At 34.7% G+C, this 25,256-nt stretch overlaps 2 protein-coding genes across 7 annotated transcripts in view; both read left to right on the top strand.

Annotated features, from left to right (window-relative positions):
- Window positions 1-24,269, top strand: part of LOC122012754 (protein PHYLLO, chloroplastic-like) — a 53,840-nt gene extending 29,571 nt beyond the window's left edge. For 2 of the 5 annotated variants that reach the window (XM_042569396.1, XM_042569398.1), the window contains exons 7-28: window positions 3,366-3,431; window positions 3,697-3,765; window positions 3,988-4,092; window positions 4,171-4,365; window positions 4,599-4,697; window positions 6,115-6,672; window positions 8,082-8,306; window positions 9,017-9,319; window positions 14,628-14,695; window positions 15,534-15,692; window positions 15,796-15,921; window positions 16,046-16,162; window positions 16,281-16,398; window positions 16,658-16,810; window positions 16,905-17,168; window positions 18,556-18,723; window positions 20,096-20,239; window positions 20,316-20,777; window positions 21,855-22,154; window positions 22,222-22,379; window positions 22,775-22,882; window positions 23,791-24,269. In XM_042569396.1, the coding sequence (XP_042425330.1) occupies window positions 3,366-3,431; window positions 3,697-3,765; window positions 3,988-4,092; window positions 4,171-4,365; window positions 4,599-4,697; window positions 6,115-6,672; window positions 8,082-8,306; window positions 9,017-9,319; window positions 14,628-14,695; window positions 15,534-15,692; window positions 15,796-15,921; window positions 16,046-16,162; window positions 16,281-16,398; window positions 16,658-16,810; window positions 16,905-17,168; window positions 18,556-18,723; window positions 20,096-20,239; window positions 20,316-20,777; window positions 21,855-22,154; window positions 22,222-22,379; window positions 22,775-22,882; window positions 23,791-24,046 (4,221 nt within the window). In that variant the 3' untranslated portion in view covers window positions 24,047-24,269. Of the gene's footprint in view, window positions 1-3,365; window positions 3,432-3,696; window positions 3,766-3,987; window positions 4,093-4,170; window positions 4,366-4,598; window positions 4,698-6,114; window positions 6,673-8,081; window positions 8,307-9,016; window positions 9,320-14,627; window positions 14,696-15,533; window positions 15,693-15,795; window positions 15,922-16,045; window positions 16,163-16,280; window positions 16,399-16,657; window positions 16,811-16,904; window positions 17,169-18,555; window positions 18,724-20,095; window positions 20,240-20,315; window positions 20,778-21,854; window positions 22,155-22,221; window positions 22,380-22,774; window positions 22,883-23,790 lie in introns of those variants that run through there. The other 3 variants (XM_042569399.1, XM_042569397.1, XM_042569400.1) reach the window with 3 other exon arrangements.
- On the top strand, window positions 9,639-13,456 carry LOC122012756. Of its 2 annotated transcripts, XM_042569402.1 has the most exons (4): window positions 9,639-10,601; window positions 10,702-12,317; window positions 12,404-12,800; window positions 12,884-13,456. In XM_042569402.1, the coding sequence occupies exons 2-4, from the start codon at window positions 11,110-11,112 to the stop codon at window positions 13,235-13,237; spliced, it is 1,959 nt and encodes a 652-aa protein (XP_042425336.1). In that variant the 5' UTR covers window positions 9,639-10,601; window positions 10,702-11,109; the 3' UTR covers window positions 13,238-13,456. The 2 variants fall into 2 exon arrangements, with proteins under 2 accessions (XP_042425336.1, XP_042425335.1); XM_042569401.1 differs by having other exon boundaries at window positions 9,639-12,317.
- Window positions 24,270-25,256: the final 987 nt, after the last annotated feature.

The following is a 25,256-nucleotide window of genomic DNA, read 5'->3' as shown; positions in this document are numbered from 1 at the left end:
ACTATGTAGGATGAATGTAAGCTTGATTTTGAACATTGCCAATAAATGATTGATTGAAAGTCCTATCATTGCTAAACTGAAGTTAGAAAATCTAGATAATGAATTAGATCAATGTTTCTTTGTGATGTATGAAAATAGGATGAGTATGGAATGCCAATGTTGCCCGCACCAAAATTCCATTCTACCCAATATGCCACTGCTGCTTTCCTCATTCCAATATACTCCTGATTCAATTAATTCCATGGAAAGAGTGACAAGGCAGAATCAGGGATTTTTTCGTATCCCAGATCTAAGGTTATACAGTTACCTGTTTAGTCAAAGGTATGCCATGCAAGCTAGTGCTGCTTATGTTGCATACCTATTAATAAGAAATGATCATTATCTTTCATTGTATCCATTTCATGGAAACATATTAATAATTTTTATAATATTATGAATCCCATATACAGAAGCCCAACATGATTTACATATGGTGTTAAATTTTTGAGCACCCTCTAAATTTCTAGCCTATCTTTTTATTTGTGATAAAGATTTGATGTGGGAGAAAGTAACCACCATCTATAAAAGCTTTGAATGTAGCCTAGATGTCCCCAGGGCATAGCACAGACGGTGGGCGCATGGCATCTCTGGCGTAATGGTCAGGGGTCGATTTTCAAGAACTGATGACCTGGTGTTTACCCCACCATGCGCCTGACACCTATGTACCTGTATGTACCTTCCTCCATATCCGTGGGACCGGCACTAAGGAGACCGTTAATGTAGTGGATCTACATTTTTGAATGTAGCCTAAATGATGGTCACGTGTATGGGCAGAAGGAGAAATCCCTAAGCCAATGGCTTATGGATCACAATATAAGCTCCGCATCAACACGGTTAGGACATATAGCAACATGAAGCTTGTGCCTTTTCTTAGGACCTATTATTGGCCTGCTATGGTATTAGAAGGATCTTTTGGTTGCCTTTAATAGAGTCCACCATTGGCCTCTAACATTATCTTCTTGACCAAGCTGCTTTTCGGAATAGCAAGAAAGACAAAAGGAGGCAGTGCCTTTTAGTCTTCTCTCCTCGGGTAGCCAAGCCAAACACCTCAACCAAATCTCATCCACCTCAGTTGACTAACATCAACCCTAATCTTGCTTCATACTACCTTGCTTTATTCTTTACTGTCACTTCCACTTCAAATAGAGTATCCCCGCTTTGGGTGAGCTGACCTTTTGCATAAACCCAAGAACTTCTACCATATGCAAACGAAGTTCACCTCAGACTCGGACCTAATTCCCCTAGAGGTCACATCTACCTTGATTGAAGTGCATCCCACCTTTGATGGAACTCAATAGCCTCTTAAAGCACCTTGATCAGAGTGTTTCCACCTCGGGCATGATCAAGCACACTCGTGGCCACCTCAACCAAAAATCAGTCCACCTCGAGTAACTGTACCAGCCCTCTTTATTCAATATTGGCTGAACTCAACTATTACTTCTTGGCTACAACCCCACTTAGTGTTCTGAGCTAGATTAGTATAAAATACATTTGATGGGTTGTATTTTATCTGTTATAATCATACCATAACATATTTAATGCCATCTATGGAAAAAATAGTCAACATGGAGTGAAAAATTGAAGAAAAGAGGATAATGCGTAAGCTTGAATCTCCAAAATCTGTAAGACAAAGGATAATGATTCAAAACAATAAAAAAAAAACCTATTCATTTAAATTAAAAAAGCCTTTTTATTTGAGCACTGGTATAGATGAGGATGACATCATCAAGGAGATTTGGGAACTATGAACAAGAAACGATATCTGGATTTTGTCTTGACAAGGGAAGGAAAAGGAGAAGTTGATGCCTTCGAAACCCTAGACAACAATAAAGGACCTTTAAGGAGTTGTGACTTAGAGGAGGACCAATTTGATGAGCCTTTGAAGGAGGCAATAAAGGAGCAGGAACTCGAGTTTGGGGACATGATATTCAAGAATAATATGTACGTACAAAACTTTCAAGTATCTAGACACATAATGGGACCACTAATTGCTAAGATCACATTCAAGCTTTAAATTTTGAATGTCGCCATATGGGATGTTCAATGCCCTTGTCTATATGGTTTTTCATATGATCCTCGAAGGTGTGCAATTCTAAAGCATTTCATGTTTGGAGAGCTCAGAGGTAGGACTTACTGACTTATAAGCTTATTTCATCTGTAGATGTTGCATGGCTTGTACTGTTAATACACTACACCTCTCTCTAAATTGGTTATAAGGTTTATTGATGTTGTCCTCTAGGTAGATAGTTCTGACTCCAAGCATTCCAATTTCCCCTTCGGCTTCAAATTTTTTATATTTGTGCCATAGTGGATAATGTTGTGTTGATCAAGTTGACCAAGATGAAGCCACAAAGGGCCAAAAAGCTAAAGAGGCAGAAAGCTGAGGAAGGGCTTTTATAAGTGCCTATTGATTCTTCACTATCAGTTATTGTATATAATCAACTTCTAGTGGGTAAGATTTTCTTATTTTGTAAATGAGACAAATTAAAGCTCCTTTTGTCTCATGTAAAGTACTTTCACTGGGGTAATTTAAAAAAATTTAAGGAAATTATTTATTTTCCTGAAACAGGAGTTTTCCTGTTGAGTTAAATTCTGAGCCAACATACAGATAAAGTCATATTTTTTATTTTAATGTTTATTTTAATATAAAATGATAAATCTTATTTATATTAAGAATACACAATAAGTATTAGCATTTTTGCTATTATTCTATAATTTATTACTATATTATTATTAGTTTAACATATCTACCATTTGGTTATTATTGTCAAATAATTTAGTGTTATTTAATATAAGATTGTATTACTTAAAATATTCAACAATTATAAACTGTGTTTTCTTATTATTATTACCATTTCTTTAAAATAATTATGTAAAATAGCTTATAAATTATTTAATAGTTATTACCGTTTTGTTTTTTTTGTTTAAATTATATTATTTTTAATATAAAAATTGTTTATGAAATCATATGCTGCTGTTCTTGACATCAGATTGAAGAAATAAATAATCTAAGTTTAAATTTGAAATATATTTGTAGAAGATGACATGTCATAGCTTGAGCAGAAGTCATTTTTCCTATGTTTAAATTATGTTTTCATCTATGATCAAAAATGTTTTGAATCAAAATTGTATCTCCTGAGAAGAACCTTGTAATTAGACCCCCTTGGTCCACTGGATTTCTACTTGCAGGAACTATAGCCTTTTCTGTCAACCAAATACCAGAAGTGCCAAAAACATTTTCTGGAAGTATTTTCCATGCAACAAATGGTAGGTTTTGTCTTATTAACTGTTTCTTTGCTGAACTCGTATTTGTCTCGTTTATACAGGTTTATTTGAATGCTGAATTGCTTGCTGGATGGAATTTTTCTCAAGCCAATAATAATATTCAGGAGGTAAAAAATGATTCAGATTTGTAGAAAATGATAAATCTTTAGTAGTCCATTAGTGATACCTGGCTCCTAGTAGAAAATGACAAATTTTTCTTCCATGATTCAGATTTGTAGCTTTTCTATAGGATGCATTTTTCTTTTCATTTTTCTAATGTCACACGGGGTTCTGGACAAAGAATTTAGCATCTGATAAACTGAGTGCTTATGGATTTTTCTTAATTAAGAGCAATGATAATTGCTTATATTACTTACCGTGATTTCCATGCAGAAAGAGCTTCCAACTTCCTGTCAGTTTTATTTTAGGCATTCTTCCACTATGTCTGTTGGAACTATTAGGGTAAGTTTTAAAAAGAGTGATACCATACTTCTCGTGCATTAGCTTTAATTGTAACTTCTAAGCTGTTTATAGCATGTGCATTATATTGTCAATTGTTTTTATATGCAATTCTAGATGAAAAAGCAAATTATAGCAATCACACATTTTAAGTTTTAATTTATAGGATGAAGCTGTTAGAGGCACCGTTAAATCTAGACTGATGGTGATTGTTTTCTTCATCAGATTATGGATTCTCATGGCTCCATTTGCTTGGCAGAGGATTATGCAAACATAAACACTGTCTGGGCGTCACTTATAGTTGAAGAATGTGTTAGATTAGGTTTGACTGTGAGTTTCAATTGCATCTTCATGCAAGCTTTGTTTAACTCTTGTATTGAATTAATTCTAAAACTTCTATCTTTATAGTACTTCTGTATAGCTCCAGGATCAAGATCATCTCCACTTGCAATTGCTGCTTGTCGTCATCCTTACACTACTTGTTTTTCATCTTATGATGAACGCTCACTAGCATTTCATGCTGTTGGGTATGCCAAAGGGTCTCACAAACCTGCTGTGGTCATAACATCATCTGGCACAGCTGTGTCAAATCTTCTTCCTGCGGTGAGAAATTAATTATGGTACTCTTGAAGTTTAATATTGAGATTATACTACAAAAATCTCAAGTTTTTCTCTCTCCAATATCTTTCAACTATAAATCTAGGTTTTGTTTTCCTTTTTGTTAAAATGTTTGTTCTCCCTTTGATGTTGCACTCCCAGCTTGCATTTTCTTTTCCTCATTTTTTGTTATATTTATCAGAGAACCTAAGGTCTGCTTCACATATTATATTATGCAGGTTGTGGAGGCTCATCATGATTTTACTCCTCTTATTCTATTAACAGCTGATCGCCCTCCAGAGCTACATGATGCAGGAGCAAACCAATCTATTGATCAGGTTCTGATTTTGTCTTTACACCTTCATTAGTCTTGGATTCCTCTCGCCATGCCACTTTAATTCATTTAGAAATTCCACAGGATCAAGTGTTTGAAAGCGCATGTGTGGCATACTTGCCTGGTAGCTTGATAGCTTGTCTCCTCCAGTTTTTTATTGTTTTTGCTATTGGCAATTTTCATAAATGTGAAGCCCATTTTGTTTTCATTTAGTAAGTCAACATTGGTATATGGGTCCCGGTGTAGCATCTGGTCTGAATGCTTTGATATTTAATATGGAATTATGAGTAATTGTTATGTTCAAAATCATGGTGTGAAATCTTGTATTGTACTTGGCAAAATGGTCAAAACATATCGTTCTGATGAATTACTAAAATTGGATACAGCGTACTGAGATAATGCCTCCTGTATCGCTGTGTCAATCATGTTGACCTCTTGTGTTGTTGTGTTAATTATGTTGACAAGTATTATTTCATGTGAACAACACTTGATACTCCTTGGCATGCTAAAAGTGACATTCTGAAAAGTGTCAGCTAGACCATCCATGTAGCGTATATTTCCTTATCTCTAAGAGATGTCCGAGGTGCATAATTGCATACCCCTAAATGAGTAACATCCTTTTATCAGAAAGTCAACTAAATTATGATAGCTCTCAACATCATGAAAAATTATCCTGGTCACAAAAGGTGATGCACTCATCTTTAGGGTGGTCAAATCCTACTACTGTTGTGCTTATTACGTGTACCATGACTATTCACAACTTAGTGTATTAGGGGATTTGTAGTCTACACTAGGTCAATGCTATATTCTTGAGGGAATTCAAACCATCTATCATGGCTTGCACTTAATTTCTTTTTGATGAAGCTCAATGCCTTACGGTTGGTGTGCAAGATGAATTCACTAATTAGTAGATACTAATGTCAATGTCTAATGGCTTGCATGATAGGAAAAAACTCTTTATCGTAGTCAAGTAATACTGCCAAATTTGTTTTTTGTTAAAAATGTAATTGAATGTAGGAAGAGAACATGAGGTTGCAAGGAGCACTTTTTTACGCTAACAAACGATATTTTAGCCATAAGGGTCTCAAGATAAATGAATGTGTTCCAAGTGGGTGTTGTATTGTGTCTTATTGTAGATCAAGAAACCATCAAAGTAAATTACAAGAAATTTTCCTATAAAGGTTTCACCCTTTCATCGGTGTACACCGATGGAATCCATTTTAGAATACATGTATCACCCATTCAAATTCCTTTAGGGGTGATGAATAATTTTATCCACATCATTAGTGATTTAATTTTCAGATAGTTTTTGGTTGAAAACTGCTAGTGGCAGAACTACACATTGTTAATCTTATTTTTATCAAAATATATGCATCTATCTCATTTTTTTTCCCGTATGTGGTCTTTCTATGTATCTTTAGGTGAACCACTTTGGGAAGTTTGCAAAGTTTTTTGGTCTTCCTGCGGCAATGGATCAAGTTCCTGTGAGAATGATTCTCACAACTATTGACTCAGCCCTGCACTATGCAACTCAAGTGCCATTTGGTCCTGTTCATATTAATTGTCCCTTTAGAGAACCACTAGAAGATAGTCCAAAAGAATGGAAAATAGACTGTTTAAAAGGATTAGACTCGTGGTTTGCAAAGACAGAACCATACACTAAGTACATCACCATGCAACTTCTCTTTGCATCCAATAATTGCAACTCCCAACTTGCTGAGGTTACAGCAATAATACAGAGGGCTGAGAGGGGACTACTCCTTATTGGTGCTATTGAGAATGAAGATGAAATTTTTGCATCATCTCTTTTGGTTAAACATTTATCATGGCCAGTTGTCTGTGATATCATGTCTGGTCTAAGATTGCGTAGAGTATTAAGTTCATTTTCTGAGATGAAGTTCTTATTTATTGATCATATGGATCATGCTCTATTGTCAGACTCGGTTAGGAGCTGGGCACATCCAGATGTAGTTCTTCAGGTACTTCTGTTCATCATTATTTTTCTCTGAATTTTATTGAATTTTCCCTTGGTGTATAGATACTGCTGATAATAGCTTCACACATGCATAAAGTGCATTTTCAAATGCCATATTCTTATATTCAGCATGTCACCATATGCATCTTTAAAGAAGACCTCAAAATTTCTAATTGTCATATGATTCTACGGTGCATAATTTTAGCTCATGCTCAACGAATGAAATGTCATTTTGTGTCGCTCGGCACAGATGGTTTTTACCATTCCGCAGGGGAGGCGAAACTTGCACGTCACACGCGCCCGTCTTGAGTAGCAAGGATGCGTCGCCGCACGCTTCCGGTGCTTTCGGTGTCGTCGGAGGTGTCGTGGGTACCTGAAGCATGACGGACGCCAGAGGCCTCGCGACGTGACGTTTCTGGCAGAGCCGAAAGCATCGCGGGACGTCGTCAAACGCTTCTGGTAGCGTCGGAGGCGTCGCCAGACGCCTCCGGCACCGTCAGAGGCGTCTGCAGGGTATCGGAGTCATTGTGGGTGTGCCCACGTCGCTGGTCGCGTCGGGGACGTTTAAGGTTTAGGTTTACTGTGCAAAATTAATATTATAACTTAAATAAATCAAACAATTCCTACTAAGTGTGATATTTGAAAGAGACTTTCATTAACCCTAATTAAATTATCCCAATAAAATGAAAAAAAATATATATTTAAAATTTTAAAAAATAATAATAAATTTTATTAAATAATATTCTGAAATTGTTTTTAATGTTTTAAATTAAATTTAAAAATTCTAAAAAAATTATAAAAATTCTAATAAATCAAATTTATATTCTGATATTTTTAAAAAAAAAAATTGTATTTTTTTACTATTTTAATGTTTAATTGATATTCTAATTTTTTTATTATTTTAAATATATATTATTTAAATTATTAAATAAATAAATAGTTAATTTATATAATTATTATATATAAAATAGTATTTTATATTAATTTATATAATTATGATTATTTAACCTGGACATTAGAGAACTATATTTAATTTTTTTTAACAATATTAAGTTGTTTAATAATTGAGAACTTATATAAAATCAATATACAACTTATTTTTAAATTATATACAATAAATATATTTATCTAATAATTACTATATATAAATAAAAAAATACCGAATTCAAAAAACATCGGCACGGCATGATACGATACTGAAACTGTATCATTCTAGTCTGGGACCGAAACCTTAGCACGGGTCGAGATTTTAAACCTTGCTTGTGTTGTCTGAGACTTGTTGGTTTTGCTTACTTTAAGTGGGTATTGCTGTTTATATTTTCACGCCCAAGTTCTATGCACAAATAATTATATTTATCTATGTTTATGGGTGTATTGAATTAATATTGGGGTTCTGTTGTGCAACAATGACAGCTTGGAAGAAGAATTACAAGCAAAAGGATTAGCCAATTCCTAGAGTTTTGTTCTCCATCTTCATATATCTTGGTTGACAAATTCCCATGCCGCCATGACCCTTCACATATAGTGACTCACAGAGTTCAAAGCACCATTATTGAGTTTACTCACATTTTACAGAAGATTCAATTCCCAAGACAGGCTGGAAGATGGAGAACTTTTCTTAACAAATTGAATGCAGCAGTATGAATCTGCATCCTTTAAAAAAATTTTGAGTTCTATTTATTCAAAAGATCAGATATTTTATTTCTCAATCATGTTCAAGCTTAATCTTTTTTTACGATTGTAGCCTGAAGCATATTATTAGATTATGTCCTTCTTCTTGCAAGAGGATTGTGGACAAATGCTTAATTGCAAAGATTGTCTATTGCATCCATATAATTGAATGTCAGTCGGTTGTTGCCATATATCATGTCATTAAGGATTGGTATGTAGATCCATCATACTGAGTTTGTGTACTGTTAAAACCCTTCGCATTACTTGCTTATATTAGAATACGTAACACCCTGAACTTTGTCAGGCCTGCACTTACCTATGAAAGCCAAATAATTATCTTAACAAATTTTTGGTGTTTGACATGGTGGTATTTGATGTCTATCATGGCCTCTTAGGTGACAAAATCAGGGCATGTGTTGTTTTATAGCTTCATTATCACTTCCCTAGTAATATTTTTAGGATTACTTTTTGAACTTGCAACGCATGGTTTATCATGGCCACAAAAGGACTTATGCTGCTTCTCTTGGACATAAATAACCAACTATATCTGTTATAATATTTATTTTCATGCATCTCAGGTGATTATACTTTACTTAATAGTACTTTCAAGCGAAATTTCTTTATCTTCTTGGAATATGTTTGCAACGATGGTTTCTAATTCACATTCATTGTCACAGGTTGCACAGGAGATAGAATTTCAAATTTACTCAAAATGCTTTCTTACAGAGCCATATGTTGCACATGTAATTGGAGAAGTACTCAATGACGACACTTCCTTGTTTATAGGGAATAGCATGGTCATTAGAGACATAGACATGTATGGGAAAGGCTGGTTGAGTTCTATGAGCTGTGATTATCAAACAGTATCAAATTTGGGCGTAGAGTTTCAGGGTTTTCGGGTGGCTGGAAACAGAGGTGCAAGTGGTATTGATGGAGTGCTTAGCACAGCTGTTGGTTTTGCAGTTGGATGTAACAAGCATGTAAGTAATTTATTTGATTGTTTGATTGCACCAACAGGACAAGGAGAAAACGAAATAAAGGAAACTCTTGTTGTACAATTTAGATAGGACTCTTTTCACTTCGAAAAAAGAGATCCATGTTATTCATTATCTAGAATAGCTAGAGGCAGAGGATATCACATGTTTCTCTACAGTCCTCAAGGCAAGGTTTAATATCTCATTCTTTGTCAGAGTTTGTTTGGCCAAACTTGGTCCTTTAGTGGTTTATCAGTATACATTTTGGTTTATAAATACTTCATTAACATTTTGGTTAGGTTGACTATATGTTAAGATAAATTGAGTACATTCATGTGACTAAATAGCATACCAAAAGGGAAAATAAAATGCATGCAGCAATAATGACGTTGTCTATATAAATAGATAAGCAGAAATAAGACAGGGCACAAGAACCCGTCTCTAATGTAGTCCAAGTATCTTTGAGCATGACCTAAACTAAAAGAAAGTCCAACCTCAAGTAGTCCCTTCAACTTTGTAACCTGATAGATCAAAGGAAGTAGAGCTAAGCACAAAAGGGAATGTGCACGATATAATATCTCATGAAGGAAAAAAGAAACCATTCATCATAGCAAGATAATTCTCATGTTCTTTTTGCTCCAAATTATGGCCAATTAATTCTCATTGATTGCTCTTTAATTCCTTTAGGTGTTTGTGATTAAATATCAAGGTAACTCTTCAATGCCCTTTCATAGTTATTTATCTCATATAAGGACAAAAGCCTTGTAATCACTGATAATGGAATAATACCTTAATTTAGATTACCCATTGCTTCCAACAATTGCAGCCTTAGCTTGTTGGTTAGTTTCCTAGAATTTCATTTTGCTTCCCCCAAGCTAAGAACGCTATACACCAATGTTGTCAAAATCGCGAGTCGGAACGTAGAATCGCACGATTCTACGCGTTTTTGGTGGCCTTCCGCGTTGCGTGCCCAGGCGGAAGCGGAATCGGGTGGAATTGTGCAGAATCGCGTGGAAGCGTAGCGGAAATCGTAGACTCGTAAGAGTCCAGCGATTCTACGCGAAATGTCCGCTGGTTTTCCAAGACCGAAAGGTCGATCGCAGCGATCGATCAAGCAAGGGTCCAAGAAACCCTAACTTTCCTAAGTCGCGTCGCGAGCCATCGTCGCCGCAACTGCTGTGCTTCGTTCTTCTTCAGCAACCATCGTCTCCTTCACGTACGCGTCTGTCTCCTCCTCCCTGTGCGTCCGGTGTGCGTCGACCGGCACTGTGACTGACTTCGATTAAAGGTACGCCACCATCCGCCTCTGTCCCTTCTCCATCTATCTCATCTGTGGGTCTCTGTTCTTTACTTCTTTGGCCGTCTCTGTCCCGTCTGCATCTCTGAAGGTTGTTGGCCACGTCTGTGGTTCGCGAGCTGCTGTTGCAGAGTTGCAGTGTCGTTGGTGAAGCTGAAGCTGCGTGGTGGTGTTCTTGTTCTTCTTTAATTTCACGAAAATGAGTAGAGAAGCTAGTGTTGGTGGGTCTGGTGAAGCAAGCTCCAATAGTGGTGCAGCCACTCCAAGCGTAGCTTCCACAACTAGTGGAACTTCAGATTCCAAAAGATTGGCAGTGAATGCTCCTGGAAATAGATCTGATCCAGGTTGGAAACATGGAATTGCAGTTGATGAAAATCCAAAGAAAGTGCAATGCAAATACTGTCAAAAGGTGATAAATGGAGGGATTTAGCATCATTTAGCAGGAACACAAAAGGATGTTGGAGCATGCAAGGTTGTTAGTGATGATGTAAGGAAGGAAATGTGGAAAATTGTATCCTCATTGCAAGAAAATTTAATAAAGAGGGCAAAGGAGATTGAAGGAAGATCAAGTGATTCAAGTCCTCTTGGCCAATATGAAGATGAGGAGGTGGAGGGTGTAAAAAGACAAAGGCGAGAAATTGCAAAGAATCCTGCTGATCTATTCAAGAAAAGGGGTGTGAGTAGTCAAACTACCATCAATGGCATTTTCAAGAAGAATTTGAGGGAGGAAGCTTGCCAAGGGATTGCCTCTTTTTTCTACAATAATGTTATACCTTTTCATGTGGCAAAAAGTGATGAATTCAAGAAGATGCTAGACTTGGTTGCAAGACATGGTATTGGCTTTAAGCCTCCATCCTACCATGAGATTAGAGTCAAGTATTTGAAACAACAAGTTGATTGCACCAAAGAAGTTATAGAGCAGCACAAAGCATTTTGGAAGAAAATGGGATGCACAATTATGACTGATGGGTGGACAGATAAGAGGAGGAGGACTATATTAAACTTCTTGGTTAATAGTCCTATGGGAACCATTTTTTTGAAGTCAATTGATGCATCTGATATATCTAAAACAGCTGACAAGATTTTCAAGTTGATGGATGAAATTGTTGAAGAAGTTGGTGAAGAGAATGTAGTGCAAATTGTCACAGACAATGCAGCAAACTACAAAGCAGCCGGGGAGATGTTGATGGGGAAGAGAAAGAGGCTATATTGGACGCCTTGTGCAGCTCATTGCATCGATTTAATGTTGGAGGATTTTGAAAAAAAGATACCAATACATAAAGAGACAATTGCACGAGGTAAAAAGATCACAACTTACATCTATTCAAGGACTGCGCTTATTTCTCTATTGCATCATTTTACCAAAGAAAAGGATTTGATTAGACCAGCCACTACCCGTTTTGCCACATCTTACTTGACTTTGGGTTGCTTGAATGACAATAAGGGAGCATTGATTAGAATGTTTACATCCAAAGAATGGAAATCTAGTCAATTTGCAAAGACTAAAGATGGAAAGGTTATTGAAAATGTGGTAATGGATAAGGACTTATGGAAAAGCATTATTACATGCTTGAGGAGTGCTTATCCTTTGATCAAAGTCCTTTGTTTGGTAGACTCAGATGAGAAGCCTGCCATGGGGTTCATTTATGAGGAAATGGACAGGGCCAAAGAAAAGATACAAGCTGCCTTTAATGGTATTAAGAAAAGGTAACTTAATTTATTACTAATTATTAAATACTCGTATAAATTTATAATTTCTTGGAAACTAATTCAAAATTTTTCTCACTCTTTAGTTACTTGCCTCTATGGGAAATTATAGATGCAAGATGGGATAATCAACTACATCGGCCTTTGCATGCTGCGGGCTATTACCTTAACCCTCAATTTCATTACAGTCCTAATTTTAAAGCTGACTTTGAAGTGAAAAGAGGAATATATGATTGTCTACAAAGGATGGTTGAAAGTATGGAAGAAGTAAAGAAGATTGATGCTCAACTGGAAGACTTCAAATATCGAAAGAAATTCTTTGGTAGTGCAGTAGCCACTTGTGGAATTGAAACCAAAACTCCAGCACAATGGTGGGAATCATATGGTTATGAACATCCTGAGTTGCAAAAGTTTGCTATTCGTGTTTTGAGCTTGACATGCAGCTCATCTGGCTGTGAGAGGAATTGGAGTGCATTTGAGATGGTATTGCATTTCATTCTTGAATGAAATTACCTAGTTGTATGTGATTATATGAGTATGTGTTAATTGATTTTGTTATTATTTAGGTCCACACTAAGAGAAGAAATCGTTTGAAGGCAAAAACGATGAATGACGTAGTCTTTGTGATGGCTAATTCAAAATTAGCCAAGAAGAAGGAATTGAGGAAAGTCAATGACTATAGCATTGATGACCTAGCTTCTGATGATGATTGGATTGTGGATGATAGTGAAAATTTAGATTTGGATGCTTCAAATGAAGATTTGGTTCCAGTTGAAGAAGGACCTAGTAGTGGAGCACCTCATGATGATTTGGAGCTGCCTAGTTATGATGATGATGAAGTTGAAGAAGGTGGAGATGCCATGGAGGATGCTGGAGATGAAGAACACATGGAGGATGATTATGAATTCATGAATTTATGAAGCTTAGAACTTAACTATTATTTTTCATGTTGTAGACTTATATGTTATCTAAAATTTGTGACTTATGACTTATTTTATGTGTGGATTGTAGAAGACCTTATAAATGTTTAGTTTAATCAAATGTTTAATGTGTTTTTGAGGTTATTAATCTTATCTATGTTATTTTCTATGAGTATATATATGTTTATATATAATTTTACATTTTGGTAGAAACTTACGATTCGTGTTATGATACTACGAGTTTACGATTCTACAACTCCCTTCCGTTTCAACGTAAAATCTCGATTTTGACAACCTTGCTATACACATTCAATTTCAATTGTGATATTTTTTTTAGATCTACCTGTTTATTGTGCCTAAAAAAAGGAGGCAGAGAATGATTGATATTTTATGCATACATTCTGAATTTTTTCATAAAAGTACCTCCAAGGAACTTCTTGGTTGCTCCACAAGCCCGTTTCATGTTATGAAACAATGGTCTATATATTTTTTTCAATTAAATTAAAATTAGTGTAATTCTTAACATAAAGTATTTACTATCTTACTGTGGAACTTTCTGATCTTTGTATTTGTCTGTTGATGTTCAAGTTTGGTGTCGCAAGCCATGGTTCATGCTTGTTCAAGTTTGGTGTCCTCACTCCCCTCTAAAACCCTACATATTAAGGATGTAGTTACCGTTACAAAATTGTCTCCCCTAATAACTTCCCTCAATGAACTGGTTTGTATTTATGCTCATCATAGGAAGAACTAATTATGATTTCCAATTTACTCACTTTGACTTGAATTCCTTTTGGCATGGGAAAATGGTGCAAATAAAAACAAACCAATTTAAAATAAACTGATCCCATAATACATGCTGATTTAAGATATTTGTTTTCATCCTATTTTATTTCTACTTGGTTTAAAATATTATTTTGTTTGTTTCTGTTTTTTTTTTTATTTCAAGCACAGCTAGTTTATTTTTGCCTGAATATTATTAGAGGCACTTCATCTCATTGTTCTATTCATTCGAGTAAAATTACAACTTTTGGTTTGTATCTCTCACAATATCACCCACCAAATGCTTGTAAATTGTATTCCAATGAAATCACTAATTGAAGAACACAAATTTATCCTATCCTATGCCGCAAATACTTAAGATGCAATTGGCCCATCCACTACAATTGATTCTCTGCTTGAGGTGTACTTTTCAATTGTCACAAATCTAAACTTAATAGCTTCTTAGGGATTTAAGCTCAACTTGCTCAAATCCGACCTAGATTTGCTTATTTAATCTAATGGAAGCCCTAGTTGCTTTAATAGATAACTAATGAAGATGCTACCATTAAAAGTTAGTGAAATAAGCAATCTCCTCTTAGATTGATATGCTGTTTATATTGCTCTTGTTCAGGTACTTTGCTTGATTGGTGATGTATCTTTTCTTCATGATACAAATGGCTTGGCAATTCTTAATGAAAGGTGTTGACCTATCTATTCAAGAATAACAACTGATAGGCAATATTGTTTGAATATCATGAAAATCTCATTTAGTTCTGAAACCTTCCATTAAGTAGTTTCTATTCTTTAGGGTGACATGAATCCCATGAAACATGTTCTTTATTCCAAGTAGTAACTTAGACAATGATGCCTAAACAAAAATTATATTGAATGGCTTAGAAGTATTCCACAGATAGTTGGGAGATACATAGCTTGATGATGAAGATATTTAATGGCCTAGGAGTGGCACTGGCAATATGTAGCTTCACCTGCATATCTCCCACCATAGACTATATATCCAAGGTAGTTACACTGCCATGGGTTGTATTTATCTAGCAGCGTAGTGTGTTGCCATGAAGATCAAATATCTTCAGTGCTATAAAATAAATTAAGGGTAGAGGTGGACGGAGTATGAAAGGCAACCTCGATGAGGTGGGAGAGGTATTATAGGCTGAAATCAACATATGATACCTAAAAATATCTGTATAGTCATTGGACAACATTTATATTTATACCATTGCAATTATCCCGAGGTGGAGATGGAGGCAGTAATGTGGTGGGATCAAACCATCATATAATAACCAGAAATATCTTTATAGTAATTACAAATCCATTATCCATATTTGATTATTTCTAACAATTGGATTTGGGTACCACTTAGTCACCTTTAGTCCTGAAATTGGGCAATCCATGTCTCTCAATCCACAATTGAACCAGCATTTTAAGCTCCGCTTGGAAATTTGATAGAATACTGATTCTCCCTTTTTTTCTTATTAGCCACCCCAATCAAAAATTTTCTTAATTGTATTTCTTCTTATAGGGTGAAGCGGAAACCCTTAACTGTTGTTGTAATAAACAATCATGGTGGTGGAATTTTCAGTCTTTTACCAGTTGCAGAAAGAGCTAATCCTGATGTACTGAACAAGTTCTTCTACACATGTCATAATATCTCAATAAAAAGACTCTGTACTGCCCATAGGTAATGCTTTGTATATTCTTTCTCAAAGTAACATCTAGTCTCTTACTCTGTTTCATCATTTAGTTGCTTACTTGTTCAGCTTATCAGTTGTTTGGTTTTGTAGTGTGAAACATTTTTTAGTGCGGACGATGTCTGAACTTCAAAATGCTTTATCCAAATCTCAGCAGGAGCAGTATGATTGCGTGATTGAAGTCGAGAGTAGTATTGTGGAAAATGCCAATTTTCACAGGTTTTTTCCTGCCAAGATAGTCTCTTTTTTTAAAAAATAATATAATTATTTCCATTTTCAAAGGACTGAGATTTTGTGATTGTTTTCCCTTCAGAATAATAAATTTTTGTTAATGTTGTTGTAGAATAATAAACAAATTTTCTTCTGAAGCTGCAAATAAGACACTGAACTTCTTATTAACAAACATGGAAAATCGCCTCTTTACCCACAAAATCCACAAGGTGGAATACTCATTGTATAGGCAAGTCTGTTATGCATTTTCTTTTGTGCTTGCCCTTTATTATATTGATCTTATATGTCTCTGATCATAGAATTAGATTGAGATCCTATGTTATGAATATTTTTTATGTTTGTGACAGAATCCAACTTTGTGCTCCACTGACTTCAAGTTTATTAAATGGTGAAATGGAGAGTTTCTTCCATGAAGGCTTTATCCTAAGAATATATTTGGACAATAATATTGTAGGATTGGGCGAGGTTTGTTATTAATTCCGAAGTTATTCTTATTTAAATATACTGACTCAAAAAATTAATTTCAATCAAACTATTGTCATGAGATTTTTGGGTGCTTCATACATACTCTCCCTTCACTGATAAACAATATTTTGTCATATCTTTCTACTTTTCATGTATATATGTTAGTCATCTTTCGCAATTAAAAGAAGAAAATAGGTTTTGTAAGGATATTTTTCTTAGACTAATGTTGTAATTATTTTACTTTTAATAATTTCAACAGGTTGCCCCAATTGAAATCCATGCAGAGGATCTTTTAGATGTCGAGGAGCAGTTAAGGTTCTTGGTGCATAAGTTGGTAGGATCAAACATAAGTTTTATTCCATTGCTCAGAGGCTCATTTTCTGAATGGATTTGGAGATCCTTAGCAATACCAGTTGTGTATACAAATATCTATATACCACATTTTTTTAGTACTATCTTGTTCTTGTTTTGTAAATACTCTTGTATTAATAATATTTTTATCCCAGGCCTCATCCATTTTTCCAAGTGTTAAGTGTGGATTGGAGATGGCTATCCTCAATACCCTGGCAATGAATGAAGCATCCAGTTTCTTTGATGTGATCTCTGGTTATGGGAGCTCCTCAGTTGAACCTCTGTTGGATGCAGATGGTAATGATGGTCCAAAACAGATAGAGATTTGTGCTCTCATTGATCATAGTGGTTCACCAAAAGAGATAGCTGATGTTGTGTACCAATTAGTTGACGAGGGTTTCAACACAATAAAACTGAAGGTACTATAAATTGATATCCAAATTTGAATAATAATAGTTGTGATCTTTAGCAAGAGATAATTTTACATTAGCAGTGTTTCCTATTGGTTTGAACAAAGTAATATATGAGACTGTTGTCTCAGCTAGTTGATGAGGTTTCTACCAGGTTTAATATCCTGTGTCATAAGGTAGTTTCAATCTTGATTGGAACAATATAATGTTGATGTTGTGTCATGTCATCACTCGACATGCATTGGTACATCCCCTATAATGCCAAGATGAATTCAAATAACTTAAAATATAATTCAAATAACTTCAAATATAAGTCTATACCAATTAACAAAGTCTTTTATAGTAAAATTTCAGAACGAGAAGCTATAAAATATTTTAACTTTTGAAAATAAAACTATTACTAATCACACTATCTCAATTAGAAAATTGTTTTTACTAAAACAATTTTACTTCAATCATCAATGTGTGTCAAAATAAGTTCACATAAAATTTTACTTATATAATTTTTTTCTACTTGTTACTTCGTAACAAAAAAAAGAATATAGTAATTAGATAATCAATTAAATAATTTTGGAGAAACAAGGTTAAAAAAAATAACAAACACATTACTTGATCTTTCTGCATAGAGATGTGTGTCATAGAGTCACTCGGGATGATATGATTGGAAGGTTGACATTGGATTGACCACTCGTGCCGATCAATTAGGGGTTTGGATAATTTACTGAAATAATATATTTTAATTATGTAAGGTAGCATCGTGTTACGTAGCATTGCACAAGATTTCAACCCATGGTTTCTAAAGAAAAAAACTTACTGAAATGGTATGTTTTTTACCAACTGAGATTTTGCATCAGCATTTTAATTCCTATTGGTCTTAATTTTTAGGTACACAATAGTTTGCTTATTTTATAGTATAAATGTCAAGCTATTCAATTTTGGTTTCCTTGTGAAAGACTGCCAACAGAATTAGCAGCCAGTCTATACTCCAAAATAATCTCAGATCAGGATAGTATGCCAGCACCTACCGTGTTCGAGGATTAATTGGAGAAATTGAACTCACAAAGAACATGGTGTGCCCATATTACATCAGAGCCTCACAAGGTTAGCTCTCAGCTCCTTGTCATCAAGGTTCACAAGAGAGGCCATGTAGAGGGGCGCAATTGCGAATCCAAGTCTATTGGAGTCAGTACATACCTATGTGGCACCATGGAAGAGGCAATTGAAGAGAAAGAACCATATCATTTTTGCATACTTACTAGCTGAAATAGCATAATACTACTTGGCCTGATTGTACCAATAATAGCCTCTCTGCAATATTTACTGATTTGTTTTTCACGCCTAGCAAATTTGAATGTTTTACTATTGTTAGATGTCAAGAATGTGTGAAGTTCTACAGGTAGCACGAAGAAAAAATCCTCTTGAAGATGTAGAAGTCATCAGAGCCATCAGGCAAGTGGTTGGTTACAAAATCAACATCCGTGTTGATGCAAACCGGAAGTGGACATATGAGGAGGCATTGCAATTTGGATCTTGTGTAAAACATTTCCACTTGCAATTCATTGAGGTATGACATTGTCACAAACCCAAATTATAAAAAATGACAAAATTCCTGAGTATCAAAAGTGGTGTTCCTTTTGGAATTTGTTGGAGGTCCGATATAACAGTTTACTTTTACACAAAGGATAGATACCAATTAGGATTGGCCATCTTTTCAATCATCACTGCTCTTAGCAAGAATCAACATGACCAGAATGTGCGATGCTTCCTGTCTTATGTATAACCTAAGTCAAACTATCAGAATGCTGAAAGGGTATTTCTTCAATACTTTGTTAAATGTTGTTGCCTTACCATATGCCTTTTTGAGAGTCCATTATTCAGGAAGGAATTTGTTTTAATTATGGCTGCAATGTGGAAGATTAAGGAATGTTGCATGGGGTATACCATGAAATGTGGAAGATAACAAACATGCAAATCAGATGAATAAGTCATTGATCCATATACTGGATCAACGCCTGTGATTAAAAAATAATGAATTATAAGATTGCTAAAAGAGCGATTAATGTTCTTTATGAAATATCGCTTAATGATACTTCTCATTAGACCTATGAATACAACCCAACAACAGAAAACAAGAAGTATTTCTCATTCTTGATTTATCACAGTATTGCCTCCAAATAATAATTTGAGCATTCTATCTTTGTTCTGTCATTAATGTTGATAGCATGGACATGACCTTATAATTTTCCACCAACGGTGTAGTATATATACAACATGCATCAGCTTTGTTAAGAAGTCGGATCAAGTTTACTTATCTATAAACATAGAAGAAGAAGTAATAAGGTATGCATTGCCTCTGATGACTGCACGTGGTCTTTTACCACTGACAAAGCAAACATTATTTTGGTACAGACATAATAATATGGAAGCAAGCATACCCTATTTTTCTTTTTGAAGATTCTTAGAGAAATATCCAATTGATGCTAATGTAACAGAAATGTGTCTGTCATTCCCAGGCAATTAGATGAATCTTCTGATATGTTTGTCTTTTACCATAGACAAAGCAAACATAGCATTATTTTAGCACAGCATTGCAAAATGAAGGATAACAGAAGCAATAACCCTCTATTTTTTTTTTTTTGGAAATTGTTAGAAATGTTCAACTAATGTAACAGAAAAAGTGTGCCAATCTGCCATTCCCAGACAAGATGTATCTTTCTTCGACTACCATCCATTCTCTGATTTTTTTTTTATATGCCAATACTACATTTGGGGTGTATCTCTTTCTTCATTTTCTTCAGATAAAAACATACAATGTGGGATTGCAATGGCATTGCAAATTTTTCAATGTGGTTTTTTTTGTTATCAGGGAGGAATATTTGTAACTGTGCTTTGAGTATTCTTTTATATCTTCCAATCAATCACCTTCATTGTTTCAGGAACCTGTTAATAGGGAAATGGATATTCTCAAATTTTGCGATGAAAGCAGTTTGCCAGTAGCACTAGATGAGACAATTGACAATCTTAAGGGAGATCTCTTTCATGGACTTAAAAAGTTCGCTCATCCAGGAATTGTTGCTATTGTGAGTAAAACTTGGGGTAAAATGGAATTGTCTAATTGCATTAGTTGCATTATAATAGTCCATTTTGATTTCTCAGGTTATCAAACCGAGTGTTCTTGGAGGATTTGAAAATGCAGCTACAGTAGCAAAGTGGGCTCAGTTGCATAAGAAGATAGCCATTGTCAGTAGCGCATTTGAAAGCAGTGTGAGTTTGTCGGTGTATATACAGTTTGCATATTATCTGGAGAGGCAGAATGCTGCAGTTTGCAAAATAGAGGGAAGGGAATTAAATGCAGCAATAGCCCATGGCCTTGGAACATATCGTTGGCTGAAGGAAGATGTAACTTCCAGTGGCATAGATATTTGCATGTCATCGGATAGGTACAGACTGGTAGCATCTGTCGAGAAAGCTGAGAATTTTTTAAAGCTTGTGCAAATCAATAAAGCAAATATTCAGAAAAGCTACTCCGAAGAACAAACTAGTGCTTATCAAACTGAAGTTGATGGAGAGTTTTTTAGCTGTTCATTCAAGTTTCTGAAAGTTGGTCAAAACCTAAACGTAAGAATATATGCACTATTATTTTTCAATAGATGAGCTGGTTTTTCATTAGAATAAGTATTTCCCTAATTATAGACAGAAAGAAAAGGTAAAGTGGGTAAAAATGTAGATTGTTTATATATCTAGTACCAAGATTTCTTGCTTCTAGTCATTTGTAACCCCATTTCCATTACTTGCCTCCTAAAGGTGTAATGGTAGTGGACACCTAGTATAATAACTTGCTTCAATGTTTTTTTAGTTATAATTATAATTTTTGTATCTCTTTCCCCTTTTCACTTATATCCCCCTTCCTCATTTCAGTTCTTTGACATGAGAATGTGACGTTTACTATGCTGGTCAAATGGAAAGTGTCTTTGGAATATCAACAAAAATAATCTAATGTACCTACCTTTGTGGAGGGGAACAGTTTGGTACAGGAAACTAGTATAATGTATACAATGAAACCATGCTGCATTTTATAAAATATTGAAAAATGAATACCCCATTTTTTGATGTACTTGGACATGACACGGTATACTAATATGTGCTGCATTTTATAAAATAATGACTACTTCATTTTTTTGAAGTACTTGGACATGACACAGTATACCAATATTTGCTGCATTTTATAAAATAATGAATACTTCATTTTTTGAAGTGCTTGGACATGACCCAGTATCCTAGTATGAACAAAATCATACCCCGTCTTATAGCTATAAGCCTAGTACACCATGAATGTCTTAACTTCTTGTCTTTATTAGAGTCGAGGTAAAAGCACACTTCTTCTATTGCCGTTGGTTCATTTAAGTTATTTCACTCCTTAGCGCCTTAAAGTCATGAAAAATTAGGTGAATAATGCTGGCAAGTCAGACTTCTACTCTTTGAGAGTATTTTAGTTGGATCTGCAGCTTCTATGCTTTTACAGTCCCATTTTTCTACTTTCATTCTTGACTTGGCATTGTACTTCATGTTTTCAGTTGGCAAATATTGTTGTTTTGTAATATTTAGTTAACACCACCAGATTTCCAGTTGTGACAATATTAATTGAAGTTCTTCCCCCAACATAATTACAGCTAAATGGTGTGTGCATTGATGCAGAATAGAACGGTTGTCTTTCTTCATGGCTTCTTGGGTACAAGTGAAGAGTGGATCCCAATTATAAGGAGTATATCAGCTAGCGTGCATTGCATTTCCATTGACCTACCTGGCCATGGGGAGTCAAAGTTACAATCACTAGTGGATAAGAGTTCTAAACAAAGATTGGATTTATCTGTTGAATCTGTTGCAAATATATTGCTAAAGTTGATCTCTGGTATCACTAGTGGAAAGGTCATTCTTGTTGGCTATTCAATGGGTGCCAGGATTGCATTAAACATGGCAGTCAAGTACAAAGAAAAGGTATTCTAAGTATTTATTCTTCTTTCCGTTCCAAGCCTTGAGGACTGAAGTTAATGAAATCGTGAAGGTCATTGGAGCTGTCATAATCTCGGGAAGCCCAGGATTAAGAAATGAAACAACCAAAAGAATCCGTGTTGCCCAAGATGAAGCAAAGGCAAACTTTCTAGTGGAACATGGTTTGGAGTGCTTTCTGGATTTATGGTACTCTGGCATCCTATGGAGAAGGTTATTTCTTAGTAATGTATCACAGTAGAACAGTTAGATGATCACTTTATTTTGTCAGTATTTTAGTTTTGCTATTTCATGCTTCAGGTCAGTGTATAAAAAATGTGTATTATTCATACAGATCTGATCATACTATCAAAATTTATATAATCATTATAAAATTTTCTTTCCTCTCTTTCAAATATTTTAAATTTTTTGTTCGGACAGCAAAATGCATCATTCTATTGTGGCCAAATCTGAAATTTGTAGCAGCCATATTATTGTGCCCATTGCTCATTGAAAATGTATCATTATTGTTACATTTATAATGGATTTTGTTGAAATATGAGGAAAGACTTGTATGCTTATCTTAATTTTGTAAGCATATAATTAACAAATATTTCCTTCATTTTCAGCTTAAGGGGCCATCCTAACTTCAGCCATATTAAGAGCTCTCGCAGCAGGCATAAAGACATACAGGGTCTTGCAAATGTTCTATCGAGCTTAAGCGTTGGGAAGCAATTGTAAGCTTATCTTTTTCTAACTACCTAGAATTTTTTTCTAGTAAATATGATCCTACTTATTAACACTTAAATCTATGATGAAGAAATTAAATTAGATTTCTTATTTAACTCTATATATATCTCTACTCTCTTTAATGTATAAACTTAGTGAAGCATTGTACTGAAATTTACCCTTGTTGATTGGAGAATTGTCAAAAGAATGCCCCATGTCTTTTATAACCGATCATACCCATATATCTGATTTGGGTAGGGTTTAATGCAAAAAAAAAAAAAAAGACACATCAGAGTCTGGTGTGGTTGGTTTAGGGTTTTTGGCTCAAAGCTCACAGTAGTGCAAATCCATAAAAATCCTGCTGTAATCTTTGCAAAACAGTCATTCTATGCCAATTCTCATAGCATAATGTCAATCAGCTTGCACTCTTAAATTTTCTTTTTTATTTCTATACCATTCTGAGCGCCATTGTCAAATGACTTGCTGTAAGATTACCCATAGACCTTTCATGTTTTCATTAATGTTCTGTTTTGTCTCCAAATCCTATTGTAAGCCAATATGTAAATCGACCTGCAGTAAGATTTTCATAAATTTACACCATTAGTAACTTTGAAATACCCCACCCAAGCCTACCATAGTAAGCTTCAACGTGTCCAAAAATTATTATTTTTAGCCTTGAATACTTCTGCAAGCTGATTTACAAACAAACTTTCAATCATGCAATAACAAATTTAAGGTTATTATGGAGATAAAAAAAAAAAAAAAAAAAAAACTGGGATACTTTGTGCTAAAAAATCATTAATTATGGTTTGGTCATTTCCAATTACAAGGGTGTTCTCTGGTTAATTATGGTTTGGCCACGGATTAATTGCTAGCTTGGAAATGATATCAGCTACAATTTGCTAATTCTTGATAGGTCTTTGTGGGATGACTTAAAACACTTGCAAACGCCACTGCTCTTCATCGTGGGAGAAAAGGATACAAAGTTCCGGGAGATTGCACAGCAGATGTGCAGTGAAATCGAGAGAGGTTCCATAGCTGACCAACACCGGCAACGAAAGCTATTTGACACAATTGTCGTACCAGATTGTGGTCATGCTGTACATCTAGAGAATCCTCTTTGTGTGATCAATGCAGTGAGCAAATTTGTGGAAAGATGGGGGCAGAAATGATGCAGTTATGGGCTTATGGCACATTTATCGGCTATTTTTTCCCGTTCTCGGATCTCATTATTCCGATAATAATCACAAAGATCAGTGTGACCCATTTATGGCTAAAGAAATCGTGTAAGATAAGACATTAATTAATATGTTAGGGAGGGGAAAAAAAATGTACTGTGTATTTTTGTGAATGAAGCCGAAGTATAATGCTTTTGCTTTTCAGAGCCCTTTGTTAAAAATTCAAAATTTGTCCTAAACAAATTCATTTTTGAATTGCTTACGACGCGCGAATTCAACCAAGAGCCCGTTTGTATTGAATGTGCATCTCAGGTGAATTGTACTCTGGACTTTTGGGCGAAACCACATTTAACTTGGTTGAACTCAATTAGCCCATTCTACATGGATCCAATTTAATCTTGTCAGTACTTAAGGAACTCGGACCTAATTCCTGTTCAAATTAACATAATCTGTAGACTTGGACATGTTCATTAACTTTAAAAAAACTTGTAATAAAATTTAAAGAAAAATTATGTGAACAATTTTATATTAAAAATTATTAATATAATATATTAAAATAATTAAGAATAATGACGAGTAAAGATTTGAACCGGTACCTACGAGGGCAAGTCCACGTAGCGGCACGTATTAACTTTAAACTTATATGTTTTTTTGGTTGATGAAACAACCTAAAGAAGTAAATCGGCAGCTGTACTATTACTAGTTCCTTTACAACCAAGTGGAATTGTTTCAAGCCTCCCGGCTTATGGTGCAGGGCAATGGTGTTTCATTTTTAAATATTTACCATTTGATACTTAATTACGACTTCTTTAATGGGGTAAGGGGAAGGGAGGTAAAGAGAGGGAATATAAAATTTATATTCTGGTATATGGGAGAGGGATGAATGATTAACGTAATATTATTTAAATATATAAAGTTATGAAAATACTTTTACTTTTAAAATTAGATATTGATTTAATTTTTAAACCAAGATAAAGATTAAAATAAAAAATATTTTAAGTTTCCTTTAAGTGTGAGAAAATCTTTCGTCAATTCATAGTGTTTATAGAAGATTTTTCGTTAGTAATATTGTCAATATTAAGATGTACGATTAAAAAGAATAATGACAATATATATTTTTATATAAAATAATTAAAAAATATTAATATACCTTAAATTTATTTTTTTGAAAAAAAAATATTAATATAATTTAATTTTATTAAAG

This window comes from Zingiber officinale, chromosome 8A, assembly GCF_018446385.1.
Source record: "Zingiber officinale cultivar Zhangliang chromosome 8A, Zo_v1.1, whole genome shotgun sequence".
Classification (NCBI taxonomy): Eukaryota; Viridiplantae; Streptophyta; class Magnoliopsida; order Zingiberales; family Zingiberaceae; genus Zingiber; species Zingiber officinale.
This window is presented reverse-complemented; position numbering and strand designations above follow the sequence as displayed.

Bases quoted from the DNA above. Each gene is read 5' to 3' on its own strand.
- LOC122012756 (XM_042569402.1), top strand. From the start codon at position 11,110: ATGTGGAAAATTGTATCCTCATTGCAAGAAAATTTAATAAAGAGGGCA. The intron at 12,318-12,403 runs GTAACTTAATTT...CTCACTCTTTAG, and splicing joins TTTAATGGTATTAAGAAAAG to TTACTTGCCTCTATGGGAAA. The intron at 12,801-12,883 runs GTATTGCATTTC...GTTATTATTTAG, and splicing joins ATTGGAGTGCATTTGAGATG to GTCCACACTAAGAGAAGAAA.